The 15,578-nt window shown below is 35.5% G+C and overlaps 1 protein-coding gene across 4 annotated transcripts; it reads right to left on the bottom strand.

Moving 5' to 3' along the window:
- Window positions 1-11,335: 11,335 nt before the first annotated feature.
- On the bottom strand, window positions 11,336-15,430 carry LOC133864950 (LOB domain-containing protein 36). 4 transcript variants are annotated; one of them, XM_062301402.1, is made up of 6 exons: window positions 15,326-15,424; window positions 15,176-15,213; window positions 14,970-15,076; window positions 13,762-14,174; window positions 13,033-13,669; window positions 11,336-11,681 (listed from the first exon to the last, which is right to left on the bottom strand). In XM_062301402.1, exons 4-5 carry the CDS (start codon window positions 14,149-14,151, stop codon window positions 13,097-13,099), a joined length of 963 nt encoding a protein of 320 aa, XP_062157386.1. In that variant the 5' UTR covers window positions 14,152-14,174; window positions 14,970-15,076; window positions 15,176-15,213; window positions 15,326-15,424; the 3' UTR covers window positions 11,336-11,681; window positions 13,033-13,096. The 4 variants fall into 4 exon arrangements, with proteins under 4 accessions (XP_062157386.1, XP_062157388.1, XP_062157387.1 ...); XM_062301404.1 differs by lacking the exon at window positions 15,176-15,213 and having other exon boundaries at window positions 15,326-15,430; XM_062301403.1 differs by having other exon boundaries at window positions 14,970-15,213; window positions 15,326-15,423.
- Between the last annotated feature and the right edge of the window lie 148 nt (window positions 15,431-15,578).

The following is a 15,578-nucleotide window of genomic DNA, read 5'->3' as shown; positions in this document are numbered from 1 at the left end:
AACAATCAACGGATTGAGCTTTAGAAAGCCGTTGCGCTAACGTGCATTCGTTTTCTTGCGTAGCCGGCAAATTAAAATTGGAATTGGCGCAATTCACAGAATTAGAAGCCTTTGCACAATTCGCACAAGAAAAGAGCAATGGAGAGGGATGTAGTGTAGCTTGGTAGCCCATTTGTTTTGGGTATAGGGAATAAGCTTGTGCAAGCTTACTCCTGCCTCGACCAGCAGCTGTTGGGTTTTATCCCTGATTACTCGATTTCCACAAGCGTGAAACCCTTGCTTCTTCCTTTGAGCTTGCTTTGGTGCATACTCGCCCCTTGGATTGCTACGAAAAACACCATCGAATTTCAAAGGCACAATAGGTCCCATTTTTCTACCATTTCTCGAGAGTCAATGACTATTCATAGATCTTTCGGTTCGAGAAATAAAAATACAAGGATTGAACGACCCAATTGCAAGAGCGGAGCTTTGCCAACTAAGCTATATCCCCTCGAGCTTTTGATCTCCACTACAAAAAAATCCACAATCTGCCGCGTGTCTACAGTACCAGTTACTGTAGACACGCGGGTAACTAGCCACGTGTCTTGAGGACAACGTGGCTAGTTGTATAAGCCGAACAACACGCGGCAACTTGACCGCGTGTAGTAAATACACGCGGCTAATTGTACACGTGTATAAAATACATGTGTCTGACTAAACGCGTGTATTAATACACGTGTCTAATGAGACACGTGTATTAATACACGTGTCCAATTGTACACGTGGATTTTATACACGTGTACAATTATGGCCGCGTGTAATTACTACACGCGGCCATATGGCCGTGTGGATTTATTACACGCAGCCATATGTGGCCATGTGTATTTTATACACGTGGCCAAATGTTATTTTTTTTCAAATATATATTAAAAATAAAAAATTTTGGTTTTGTGTTCCTTTTTTTAAAAAAAATAAAATAAAATTTCTTATATAATTAACTATATATCATAATCTTAAATTTGTGCTATAAATATATAAATATATATAATTACGGTGTACATAGCATATACACGTAAGGTTAGGTTTTAGGGCTATATGTAAATTCTATACTTGGAGTTTACATGTTGAGTTCCTTATATATATATAGTATACTGATAAGTACGTAAACCCTAACCTAATTTACATATTGTACTATATGCATAATTAAACCAAATTTGGTGATATATATATATAATTAAACCAAATAGTTCAAATTAGGGTTTAGTTTTATATACCATCTACGTTTAGAAACAAAAAAAAATAAAAAAATAAAAAATAAAAAAATAACAAAGTTAAAAAACCTATAATTAATACTATATATATAGATATACATAATATATGCATGTAAACGGTTTAGAAACTATATACATTTATAATGACTTGTATATATCCTAACCTTGCTATTTATGGCTATATATAGTAAATACAATTATTTTGAGGGTTCCGTGCTACATAATAAATTAAATACTTATAGTTTAGTCCCTTATATAGTACATACACTTAGGGTTTATGGCTATATATAGTACATACCTTTAGGGTTAAGGTTTATGGCTATATATAGTACATACACTTAGGGTTAGGGTTTTTGGCTATATATAGTATATATACTTAGGGTTAGGGTTTATAGCTATATATAGTATATATACTTAGGGTTAGGGTTTATCGATATATATAGTATATACACTTAAGATTAGGGTTTATGGCTATATATAATATTTACACTTAGGGTTTATAGCTATATATAATATATACACTTAGGGTTAGGATTTATAGCTATATATAGTATATATAGTATATATACTTGGGGTTAGGGTTTATCGATATATATAGTATATAACTTAGGGTTAGGATTTATAGCTATATATAGTATATATGCTTAGAGGTAGGGTTTATCGCTATATATAGTATATACATTTAGGGCTATGGTTTATAATTTAATTGATTTTACATTTTATGAATAATAATGTCAATATATTTTTCACTTGTCATTATTGTACACTTTTAAATATAACATTAAATCCTAGATTGATTATAATTAGATTGTTCCGATATTATAGAAATTCGAATGAATTTGGCTTAGGTGCTGTTACAAAAAGTACAGTATATTTGCTCTAATTTTGTATGAGAAAGATTGTGATATTAAATCTAAACAGTTGGAAAAATTAAAAAAACTATAGCGTATATCTTATAGTTTTTTTACGGCATTTAAGTCGAATTTTATTCAATCAAGTTAAAGAGAGAATCTTCTCAAACAATTAAGAAATTAAAAATTAAAAAGGTAAATGTTGATTTTTCTCATTTTTTAAAGAGAAATGTTTAATTTCATTCTCTTACACATCTCTTATCCATGTTTGTACAAAAGATGTGTAAATCGATCATTGAATTTATGTACTATATGTGGGTTTTATAAATACAATATTAAATTTTTCAAAAAAAAAAGGCAATAAAAATGATATATATATATATATATATATATATAGCCATATATACTTAGGATTAGAGTTTATGACTATATATAGTACATACACTTATGGTTAGAGTTTATGGCTATATATAGTACATACATTTATGATTAGGGTTTATGACTATATATAGTACGTACATACACTTATAGTTAGGGTTTATGGCTGTATATAGTACATACACTTAGGTTAGGGTTTATGGCTTAGTTTTAGGGTTAGGGTGTCGTTTTATGAGTTAGAGTTTATATAAATTTATATAAACCCTAAAACATATTTGTATTTATATAGTATATACACTTAGGCTCGGGTTAGGGTTTGTATTTGTATATATATATATATATATATATATATATATATATATATATCAAATATATAATAATAATTCACAAATGGAGACGTGTATTAAATACACGCCCCTGATTGGCCACGTGGCCAAAATTCGGCCGAATAACTTAAAAAAAAAATTTATACTAAAATTAAAATAACACTTAAATGGGAGGAAGCTACCCATTTCCGACATATCTCTCTCTCTCTGTACACTCTCTCTCCCTCTCCCTCTCCGTCACAGTCGCACCGCCAGCTCCCCGGCCACCGCGCGTCCGCCCTTCCCACCAGTGACACACCCCCTCTCTAGCTCTACCTGCTCGGCTCTCTCTCTCTCTCTCTACCTGTCTAAGCTCCGGCTGGCCAGCACTTTGGGTAAGGGTTCAGTAACCCTCTCCCTTTCTCTCTCTCTCTCTCTCTCTATATATATATCTCTCTGTCTCTCTCTCTCTCTGCATCTCTCTCTCTCCGACTTGTGTTTTTCTTTTCTTTTGTTTTATTAATTTTTTTTCCAAACAATGCAGGTACAAAATACATAAGGAGCATAAATTACACCACAACAAATATAAGGAGCATAAATTGTGAGTAATTTTTCCTTATTTTTGTCCTTGATTTTTTTGCTATAATAAACATGGTACATTTAAATGTATTTGTTTAAAATATGTTCCTATTTGTTTTAATATTTTCTAATAATAAACGTGGATTTAGCAATTACTATTGGACTATTTTTTTTCCCTATGCAATGCTACTGATTTTGTTGGGTTTGTATATATATTGTTGTGTGTTTTTTTTTTTTTTTTTTAAAGTTTTTTTGTGGTTTTGCATGTGAAATATGCGTACAATTTTGTTTGTCTTTTTTTTGATATATTTTAATGTACTACGAATATGGTTTTGCATGGGAAACCAACGATTACAAATTAAGGATAATTGCACCGTTGGTCCCTGTGGTATGCCATAATTATTTTTCATTCCCTATGGTTTAAAAAGTTCATGGGAGGTCCCTGTGCTATGCAATAATTACGTTTTACTCCCTGGGTCGATTTTCCGTCCACCATTTTGACGGAATCTGTTAGCTCTACACATCAGCGCCACGTGTCCCCAATAAGATGGCGACATGTATCCATCTCAATAAAAAAAATATAAATTTATTAAAAAATAAATAAAAATAATTATTAAAAAAAAAAAAAAAAAACGTGAAGCAAGGGGTGGCTGGGCATGCAACAATTCGAGGTCTTCATGTCCTCAATGGGAGTATCACAACCATGTCTTGGTGCTCAGTCTTCACCTGCAAACGTAGGTAGTACGTCGTCTGTTAGTAGTGCATCTGCAGGTATGATTTATATTGTGTATAGGACAAAATTAATTTTAATTTGTTTTCATTACCCCTTTAAATTTGCAAGTAATATTATATACTTTAATTGTCTATATTACTTGCAGGTAATGCGACAATGGTTGGTACGTTGTCGCCTATTGGACGACGGCTGAGCCAGCACTCCCCTGTCACTACACCATCCCTTGCGCAGCAATCGCCGGTTGGCGAGAACACGCCTGGGACGGTACCTCGTGATATTGTGTAATTATTTTTTGTTATGAACGAATATGTTTATTTTTTGTAATTATTTTTTGTTTGTAAAGATTTGCGTGATTAACAAATACGTTATTGATTATTGGTTTGTGTAATTTGATTTTGTGATATTTTTGGGTAAAATAAATATTGTGTTATTTGTGGTCGGAAATAAGAAAATTAAAAAAAAAAATTAATTAACCCAAACAAATTTTAAAAAACAATAACAAAACTAAATCCAAAAACAAATTTTAAAAAAATTTTAAATTGTATTTTTTATTTGATTCTTTAATTGTATTTTTAATTTAATTTAAAAATACAATTTATTTTTTTTTATTTTTTAAAAAAAAAAAACAAAATAAACACGTGTCTATCAGTCAGACACGTATATAAAGATACACGTGTCAGACTGTCAAACACGTATACAAGAGTACACGTGGCCAGGTGGCCACGAGTATTGAAATACACATGTCTAATCTGCGACGTGTATTAGTACACACGCGGCAATTTGGTCAGTTAGTCACTTTCAGATCCAACCCGAGTCTCACACATGGCGAACAGTTTGCCACGTGTATTGTGTTCATACACGTGGCAAACTGTAAGTGGCCAAATGCCACTATTTTTGTAGTGCTCATTCCATACTTCACAAGCGGCAACTAGCTCAAGACCGAAATCTCACTTATCAGATTCTATTGTGGAAGACACAATTTTTTCTGAAGAATTCGAGCAAACGAAGCATGCATGTCCAAAAGTAAACCAACCCTAGAACTGACTAATTATGTTCAAAAAATAAATAATTTTTGTTGATAATGATTTTTGATCAAATAGATTGAATTTCCGGTATGGCATCGCCACTAATTTGAAACTTAACTTGAAAGTCATATTTCGAAGAATGCAAGTAATTAAGTTCTTACAGGTAAGCTCAATATCCTTAGCAAAAGAAAAATTTGGGTACAATCCTATAGAATATCACCCATCAAAATCACCCACATAACTTCCTTATATTTTTCTGTTCTTTGTGAATGCTACAGTACTTTCCAATGCCCAATACATTGTAGCATTCCCATCATTTATTAAATTCATAAAAAAAAAATTCTCTCACCTCTCACGTCTGCCTCATCGATCTCCTTTCTTTTTTTTCTTCGTCCAAACCCACCATGGCCGCCTGTTCTTCTTCTTCCTCCAAACCCAACATTTTCCTTACTCTTCTTGCGAGAAGCCGTCTTTGGAGAACACCAGAAGCAACCGACTTTCTTTGGCGGAGAAGGCGAATCCATCAATGAATTCGATGAAGAAAACGACCCTGATTTCGACTTTAATTTTGAGCGCCTTTTCTTACCTGGGTACGTGTGATAAGAAGCTGATTTTTCTAGATGATTTGAATATTCCTTGGATTGAGATTTCGGCTGATTGGGTCCTGTCCCATACCCCGTTGCTAGCGATTCGTCCACCTCCAGATGTTGAGCCAGCGGATGTTGTTGCAAAGATGAATGAAGGATTGAAGTCAGAGAAGGTTAAGAATGGGAAAGAGAGAAAATTAAAAAATAAATAAATAAATAAATAGTATATGGAATAAAGAAAAATATTATTTTAATGATATAGGAAAATATAAAGGGAAAATGATAAATGTACATCACATGTACAACAAGTGTACAACACCCCTCTCACATGGGGTGGGGCCTACACACTATGGGGCCCACCCCATGTGAGAGGGGTGTTGTACATGTGATGTACGGGAATCACTTGTAGGGTGTATTTTGATAGGAAAGTAAAAAGTGGTTTTGCTTCCTATATTTAGGGAAAATGATTGAAAAACTGCTGTGTGACTGCTCTGATAAATGTTAATGGCTTTTCAGGAGGGGCAGGGCTGGGCAAAGGCCTTTTGTATCTGTTGGCGTATAACAATACCGCTTTGCTTATATGAATGATTCTTAAAATATGCATTGCGATGTGCGATTTTGAATGCCATAAAAGGTCTTGACTTTCTTCACTAGACACTAATTTATTTTTAGATGAGATGGTTAAAGACCCGATCCAACAAATGGTACGTATCAGAGTAATGATCATGGGTTCGATTCGCGGGAGAGTCATGTTGAGATGCAACAATGCCGCTTTGTTCATGTTAACGACTCTTAGAACATGCCTTATAGAGTGCGATTTTGAATGTGCCATAAAAGGTTTCGGCTTAATTCCCTGACTTATAAATACCAATTAAGTTTAAGATATGATGGTCAAAAGTCAGATCCAACTGTATCCCCATATCAATTTTTCCTTTTAAGCAATTATGAGCTTGGTTAATTATTTGTAATTCTGGAATCCAGGGAATTTATAGACGTTGACACCCTGAGATAGCAGAGGATGTGGAAGACTTACAATCGGTGGAATCCATGACCATCCAGGGAGCCCTTGGGTCAGGTACTTTTAGAATCTACTGTTAAAGTTCTCTTAAAGAACTGTTATCATTAATCATCTGCTTCAATTAATTCATATTTTATGACCCTAATCTCCAATATTTATACTACGTTACTATGATACTATCCTAGTTGTTGTGGATGTCAAGTAGCCTTTACTGGCCAAAAGAATGAAATAATATATACGTTTCTTGTTTCCCTTGGAATCATTTTTTTTTTCGTTCAAAGGATCTACTGTTAGAATAATATATTGGCTTGTCTCCTACTAATTGGAAGAGACTTAAAAGTTCTTACCAGAGATTTGAATTTGTGGAGTTGGAGGTTTACCTGCTGGATTTTCAGGATCATATCTTAATTAATTCAAGATCACTAATAAATTATTCAATAGGAACTGGATGGACCTTTTGAAGCTTGTCTCTGAAGTTCGACTAGTGTTGGGCTTGGCAAAAAGAAGTATTAATTTTTTCTTCTTCCCTGTCTCTTTTTGCCATTTTCTTTACTGGATCGAGGAAAAGAAGGTAGGTAGATACAAGACAGGGGAGTCCATCCTAATTAACTTTGCTTGCAGTAGGCTCTTAATTAATTAAGTATGCCAGTCTAAAGCATTAATTACTGACCATTAACCTTCCTTAATTTTTGTTATTTTCTTTCTTATGAGCTTCGTAGATTTGGAACTGGGGCTGATTGAGTTTCTTACGACATGGGGATTTGGAAAGGATGAATTAGAAGACATTGGAGATCATATATGCTGACGTCGAACAGAATTATGACTGTTCTCATATATAGGATATTAATATAGTGAACCAAAAACTAACTCTGATAATTAATACTGGAATATTATTTAAAATCTGAATAAATAAGTGAATAACTAAGCCCACAAGTTGGGTTTACATATATAGTGCAGACCGACTTCTTGTCAAAAACTACTAAAAGTATAATTAGTAATAAAATAAAACTGTGATTAAGAATAAAGATTCTACGATGCCTACTAAGAAAAATAAATATTTCCTAAAATAACTTAAATAATTATTTAGGGGAAAACGCTAGATTTTGGGGCCCGAAAACAACTCTCATGTACGTTCTGTGGCTATGATGTGCGCACCAAAATTAGTTTCTAGATTGGAGTCTTATGTGCAATTCTGATACTTGTATATAGAGTTATTGCCCTAATCATGCCTGGTTTTGACGATTCTTACATTTATCTTATCTCTCAGAAATTTCAACGCATTAATTCAGTATCTGACAACTGATCAGTATTGACTGATTCCCTTGCATCCGTCTCTCCATTCTTGCGTTAATTAATAATCTTCTCTATCAAGATATTCCAGCACTATTAATTCAATATTTGACAACTCAGTATTTACCGATTCTTTAACAAGCGGAATATATTGGATCCTTATTCTCAGATATCATCAGATTCAGATTTAAGTTTCCGTGAGTGAATATTTTTGGTTTCTCTTTCATTTGTTTTCTCCAAATACACTTTCTAGAAGAAAATGGCTGACCAATGTATCTCTGATGGTTTGCTGCAATGGGTAATGAATATAAATTCCTCTTTCAAGGCTTTTGATCTCTAATAATAACACACATGCATGCAATAGAAAATTTTCTCTGATGTCTGAGATGTTGCAGAAAAATTGTGAGATCGTGATCGAGGAAACCGATGGCTTACTGTTCAGCTAATTAAGCCAAAGTTTGCCCCTCATCAAAATTCTAGGCTAATTTGGTTGCAAATTTGCGGAATATATTAGTTTTGGTTTATATATATGGAAAGTAGTCAACGTCACATACTAGCTATATATATATATATATATATATATATATATATATATATATATATATATATATATATATATATACCACTTGTCTTTAAGCAGCTGAGTGAAATAGGATTACTTAAAATCTTTCTTGTATATGACTGAGTAATATATATTATATCATGATGCTTAATGAAATGATTCAAATGGTGATTGCTTAGGATTTTCTTTTTCATTTTATCAGGCTATGGCTGTCGGCAGGTGGAGATCGACATTCATTGAATTGGGGAAATGGTTTACCATTTGCATGGAGGAGAATCAGGAGATCGAGCTTAAATGCTGCACAACATGTGCTAATTTGGTAGCGGAAGTCAAAGATAGCTGAAAGTCGGAAAGCAACCCAAAGCTGATCAGTAAACTTCTTTTGGTGAGAAAGGTGCAAGACGTCGACTTGAATTAAGTTCTTTTTCTTTCTTTATTTTTTTCTATTCAAGACTACTTGGAGTTCAGCTTATTATGTTTTCTTCTTTATTTTTGCACACGTCCAAGTTGCATGTGTAGTGTCCGTTCCCTGTAAATTTGGGCTGGCCCCCAAATCAAATTTTATTGTTTTTCATTGATATTTTTTTTTATTTTTATGTTTTTAAGTTTTAGGTTTGATTTTAAGTTTTTGGCAATGGGTACGTATCTTTGGTTTCTATTTCTCGCGTGTAAATGCTCAAGTGTTGTCTACTCTTTTTCAATTTTACACAAAGAATAATGATTCCCTTATAATTTTCACACAATTCCCACATACATTGAGTGAGATTCATACTTGAGACCCACATGCATGGGTCTCACCCAATGCATATGAGTTATGTGAGAGGGGTTGAAAGGGAATCACTCTCCTTGCACGAGAGAGTAACGTAAAAATAAATAATTGTTACACTTTTATGCCATTGTTAAACCCCATCCCCCATGCAACATAGGTATGTTATTTGGTTATCCACTTCAAGTCATTTTACTATTCAAATTTCATTTTGTTGCATTTAATAGAATATATATAATATCACATCAGCTTTTAAATAATGTGATAACAAATTCACGAAATGAAAAGGCCATCATTAAATATGTAATATTTAATCTTAACCACAAATAAGGGGGTACATATTTAATCTTAACCACAAATAAGGGGAAGGTAAAACATAGGTAATTTGCTTGGCCCACCATGGCATGGCAATAAGGACTTTTTAATATTTTGTTTGACTATCCTCGTTATTTTTTAATTTTTTAATATTTTATTTTCAGAAAGAATTTATTTTTTAAAATTATATTCGAATGGTTTAAAATATCTGAAACAAAATTAAATAAAATCTTAACAGAATTTAAATTCTAAAAAACTAAAAAATATTTAAAAAATAAATTTCACCGAAACATGCCAGAATTCCCAGTATTTGATGCTTTCACGTGAAGTCAAACCCAATTTTTGCGAATTGTGTACTAAAAGGAAGTGGCTGCATCCCTACCTAGAAAACCACACAACCCCAGAGGCACCAATTATTAGTATTATTTATTATTATTATCATACAAGAAACCACACTGCCATTAATCCATTCCAGTGATTCCACCGAAACAATCAATGAGCTGGACCATGATAATTAGGTCTCGAAATTCCAAACTATAAATTACTATAAAAAAGAATTTGTATCAGCCAAATGAAAGATCAATCAGTCAACATGGTGCTGAGATGAGTTATCTAATTTTGGTCAACAGCCAGAAAAAGAAAAAAATAATATTGAACAACCCATATAGACTATCATCTGTTAGTACAAATGTAACCATTATTTTATTTTATGTTGTAATTGTATTTTATCTTCATTTCTATGAATTTTTTACGGCAGGGGCGGGTTCACATCCTAGTCTTAAAAAAAATAAAGAAAAGAAAAGTGTGCACATGCGTGCATAGTACATTAGGTTAGATAAAAAACTTTCCTTTTAGTTGAATATGTTGACCTTGGATTTGTTATTTTCTTTGCTTTATAAAATGAATTCTCTGGCAACCAAACAAAGAATAGAAAAAGATTGAGAGAAGGTGGAAGGCAAGGGGATGAAATAAGATCGAAACAGCTTAGCTTTTCTTTTCCCTCTTTTGAAGTTTAATCCAAGTGGTGACAGCCAATGGTTATCTGGCCTCGGGTCTCCTCTGACCCCTCACCTTATATACTGTTTGTTTTGCGATATTCATTCAAATTGGGGAAACTGCCTCAACGACAAATATGGGTATTCTTTTGGTCTGCCTAACCAAAACCAATGATAGAATAGTAACCGGTGGGAGTTGGTCCAGGTGGCATGGGCTGCTATAACTTGTAACAGTAATATTGACATTATTTATGTTGAAGTCTCATGATGTGGGATCTAGTTTATTTGTGAGAAAGGAAAAAAAAAACACACACACACACATATTTGGGTATGATAAATATGATAAATGGTTACATACCCATGCATTTCATATGAGAAATGGGTATGAAAAGGTTACATATATACGCATAAATAAAACCTCACAAGCTAAATTTGGCCGCAAAATCTACTAGCTAGAAAATAAAACCTCACAAGCTAGGTAATACATCTATGTCCTGTTCGAATACTTTCAAAGTCTTTATCAGGATTAATTGGCATTCTTTGGAGACATCATGCACTATCTAAACAACAAGCAAGTTGAAAATATATTTGTGCTAATTATTACCATACTGCACCACTTGGATTAAACTTCAAAAGAGGGGAAAGAAGAGTATTAATATCTCAAAAACAATAACTAGGTACTATTAATCATTATTATTGTAACTGTAGTAACAAGAGTATAGTAAGTTTGAAAATGCTAGAAACTGAATAGAAACAAAGACTTTGAAAAAGCTTCCCAGATTCTGATTTACATTTTATAAGGATGTACCATATCACTACTGATGATCCAAAAATTGAAAAAAAAAAAAAAAAAAAAAAACTGTACTCGAAGACCAATGCAGATCCTACATTTTAAAATGTGTCTCCCAGGAAAGTCTTCTTCGAATCCCCCGAAAAAATGCAGACTTTGGATCTTTAGATTGAACCCCCCCCTCTCTCTCTCTCTCTCTCTCTTTCTCTCTCTTCACTTGTATGCGTCAAACACGAACTGCAAAGGAAGGAAGAAAAATAAAGGTGGAAAAAGTATTAAAACGTGCTTAATTATGCAAATATTGAAGTGTTCAGACCTCAGAGTCCAAATAACAATATATTCATGTATAATATATGTCTAAAGGTCAATATTTAATAAGCCTAGAAAAAATAAAAGGAAAGGCATGAACAAATAAGTGTATATTGTTCATTTCATTGTTATAAGGAAGTAATATCCCAGTGTTATAGAAATGAGTAATGCTGTATACTAAATGATCTTCATTCTAATTGTATCTCATACTGTTATATCAATCCAATAGAATGTGAGTCGTATGATGGATGACGGTGTAGTATATAATATTTTTATTTAGAAACTAAACAAAAAGGGTAATGCCATATAATATACTCCATTTTCAAGTCACAAGACTTCATAGTTTCTATACTCTCACACGAAATAATGCAAGTCATACACCAAATGCCCTTAACAAATAACCAAGTTCATATTTCTATGGGCAACTAAAAAATTAGCTAGTTATAGGAAAAAAAGGCAACCTAACCAAATGAGGCGACAGTTTGAACCTATTCATGGAAATACCCTTCTCCATTGGAGCGTTTAATTGGGTATAGTTACGTAGGGCAGAACAAAATAAGAGGGTAATTTTGTCTTTAGAACACGAGGGAGAGCAGATAAAAGCACATAAGTCAATTTCATGAATAGATTTTCCAACCAAGTACCCTTTATATAAACGCCTTTAATTAGCTACCTCATTTTTGTCCGATGGTTAACACATAAGATTCTTCTAGGATCACAATTTGAAACACGCTATTAATGTGTCTAGTTAACCCAAACAAAACAACACATTACACGGCACTCAGCTCATTCGTCGTTACCTAAACATGATGGAAACATATGTTCCACAAAATAAATTAAGACATTTACAAAGAAGAAAAAATTTGAAGAGAAGAAAGTGATCGAGCAAGTGAAATCTGAGGCTGCTACTTCGGATGGAGTGCTACTGATAACTGATGGGTGAAAAAGACAATAATTCCTTTAACCGGCTCTAGCCTGCTCTATGCAACAAAGAGTAATTTTGACTTTCCCCTGCCACCAATGGAGATTACCCAATTTATGAAAAGACAAGCCTATATTATCAGGACAAGGATCCTATTCCATGTTATCACATGAAAGGATCAAACTATTCATTAATTGCACAGCATCTACCACTCAGAAATCCTCATGTGCACAGGCCTAGTTCACAAACGAAATCATCTAGCAGAAGGGTTATCAGTAAAATGTATTAAAAAAAAAAACGCTCATGTGCACAGGCATATCTAAACCACAGTAAGACAGAAAGATAAAAGTATCATACCTAGAATGAAAATTGGTTTGATGAAAAAGCGGGAAGGTTAAGAGCTTTCAGAACAAAAAACAGATCAACAAGACGGACCAACACCCCTACCCTCCTCGCTTTCCGACTTAGCCTGCGCCTGGGCTTGCTGCGTTTGCTGGCCCTGTTGCTGTTGTACTGGTTGGAGCAAGAGCTGGGCCTGAAGAGGATGGTGGTGAGGATGGCCGTGATGTTCCCCTTGGTGTGGTTGAATCTGGTAAGGGTTTTCAAACGTGGCCAGAGCCAGCGAAGGCGACATAACACCACCACCAGCAACATTCATCTGATTGAACCCACTCGCAGTGACCGAACCGCCCGCCACAGCCGGGTCGAACCCACTGTTGAACCTCACAAGCTCCGGCTGCTGCTGTTGCTGTTGTTGTTGCTGCTGCTGCTCATATGTCCGCAAAATCTCCTGCTGCTCTCTCGCAGCCACAGCCGCAGCCAATTGCTGAGCCTCAAATATCTGGTGCTGGTGGTGCTGGTGCTGAGGCTGGGTCTGTGGCTCGCGAATCACCAATTGGCCACCATGTGTGGGAGCCCCAGCGGGAATGCCCAGCATCGGCGACATGTTGTACGGTAACACCGCGGCTGAGGACGAAGGATTCCCCGGGTGCACCTAAAATAATAGTTAAACCTATTAAATTCACCGTTCCCTACTAATCAAACTTTTGTAAAAAAACTGATAATTCATCGTACAATTATCAGTACCTGTTGTTGGGGTATGAACCCCTGCGGTTGCATAATGGGTAGCATGGCCTGAGGGCCAATGTAGGTGGCTAGCTCCTTCTTGGCATTGATGAGATCGGTCTGAACCTGCTTGAGCCTGTGCTGGAGAATGGAGATGAGGCCCACGCAGCCATAGACGGGATCCCGCAGGCGCGCCTCGGCCTCGTAGGCGAGCGAGTTCACGGCGTCCTCGCGCTGCGTCGCGTTCAGCTCGTTGAGCAGCTTTGCCACGTTGCTGGCGCCGAAGACCTTATGCACGTTCGCGAACTTCTGCGGCTGGTCCGGTGGGAAATACGGCGCGAACACGCACTCCTGCGTGCACTTCCGCCTCAGAAATTTGCACGCCGCGCACGGTGAGCTCGATGACGACATTTCCTCTCTCTCTTTTACTCCCCCTCAAAAACCAAAAAAAAAAAAAAAACTGAAAATTAATGAATATCCATGTGATTATACAAAAAGACAAATAGACTTCTTCTCATGAATGATAGATACAGAGAGAAAGCGATGTTTAGAGAGAGTGCGTCTGTTTTGTTTACTACTAATTAAATAATAACGAGGAAGGCATTGAAATGAGGGATCAAAGGAGAGAGTGAGGGGTTGGTTCAGAGAAGCTTCATTTACTCCGTAAATGAGAGTCATTAAAGGCGTCTCATAATCGAAGCTAATGAGGAGACAAGACCGACATGATGAGTCAAAGACTGATTCACATAAATCAAACAGTTGGCTTTATACTGAGAACAGCAAGGAGAGAAAGGAAGACGAAGCGGCTCATAGTGCAAGAAGAAGGAAAAATTGAACCAAACCAAAACGAATCGTTTTGGAATCAAACAAAGGCTTCCACTGCACTAGAGAAAGAGAAAGAGAGCGACAGTGGAACAGAAAACAATGAAACGAGAACTAATCGGTGTGAAATTACCAGAAATGCAAAAACCAAAAGAAACGGCGTCAAGAAGAAGCTCTCTTCTCTCTCTCGGAAACCTACACCGTCTCAGAACAAAAGGAAATTTATTGGCGTGCAGATCTTTCTAGATCCATTTTGATGAAAAATCAAAGCTCAAAAGCAAATCACGCAAATCTTCTTGAGCCCGAAAGTATCCAAACAACGAGATTTTTATTTATTTGTTCATTTTTTTTGCCATAAACGACCAAAATTAAAGCGTGGAAGACTCAAAGAAAGATCAGAATCTCACCTCAGGTTAACCTTTTGGATTTCGCTGAACTCCGTTCGGATCAACGTCTCGGGCCCTTCTCTCTTTCCCTCTCTTTCTCGGCGGTGCCTTCCAACGCCATGAAACACCTGCGAGAAAACATAGACTCTGAGAACCGAAAACGTCGACGTTTGCGGGGAGAGACTACTCAACGAACTACTGCAAAATGGAGATAGAGAGAGCTCTACAGTCTAGGGTTCGTGTGCGAGAGAGCGCTTGATCCGATCTTCGAGTTTCACGATCCCGTCAGAGAAAAATAAAATGTTTTGAAGTATGTCAAAAAAATAAAAAAATAAAATCAATATGAAGAGGGAAAAAAGGAAGAAGAGGGATGATACCATGGCGTCGACGTCAATGTTATATATGAGTTTTCATGTCTACCGTTGAGATTTGGGGGGAGTGGTGCTCGATCGCCGTCCGATCTAAACTTTTGGTATTTTTCGTAACGCGTAAATTAACCTTATATGGACCTCTTATTCTGAGCAACAATTCAATGCGTCTCTGAGTTACCTCTTTGTCCCTGTCCTGTCTGCGCGTAATGCCAAAAGTACCCTCCTTTTTTGACGGTCATCTCCTTATAGCTTTAGGTCG

Source organism: Alnus glutinosa, chromosome 3 (genome assembly GCF_958979055.1).
Source record: "Alnus glutinosa chromosome 3, dhAlnGlut1.1, whole genome shotgun sequence".
Classification (NCBI taxonomy): Eukaryota; Viridiplantae; Streptophyta; class Magnoliopsida; order Fagales; family Betulaceae; genus Alnus; species Alnus glutinosa.
Note: the sequence above shows the minus strand (reverse complement) of the source record. Positions and strands in the feature narration are given on the sequence as shown.

Excerpts from the sequence above, each read along its gene's own strand:
- LOC133864950 (XM_062301404.1), bottom strand. The coding sequence starts at position 14,151 with ATGTCGTCATCGAGCTCACCGTGCGCGGCGTGCAAATTTCTGAGGCGG. Across the intron at positions 13,670-13,761 it reads GGTTCATACCCCAACAACAG|GTGCACCCGGGGAATCCTTC; the intron begins GTACTGATAATT and ends CTATTATTTTAG.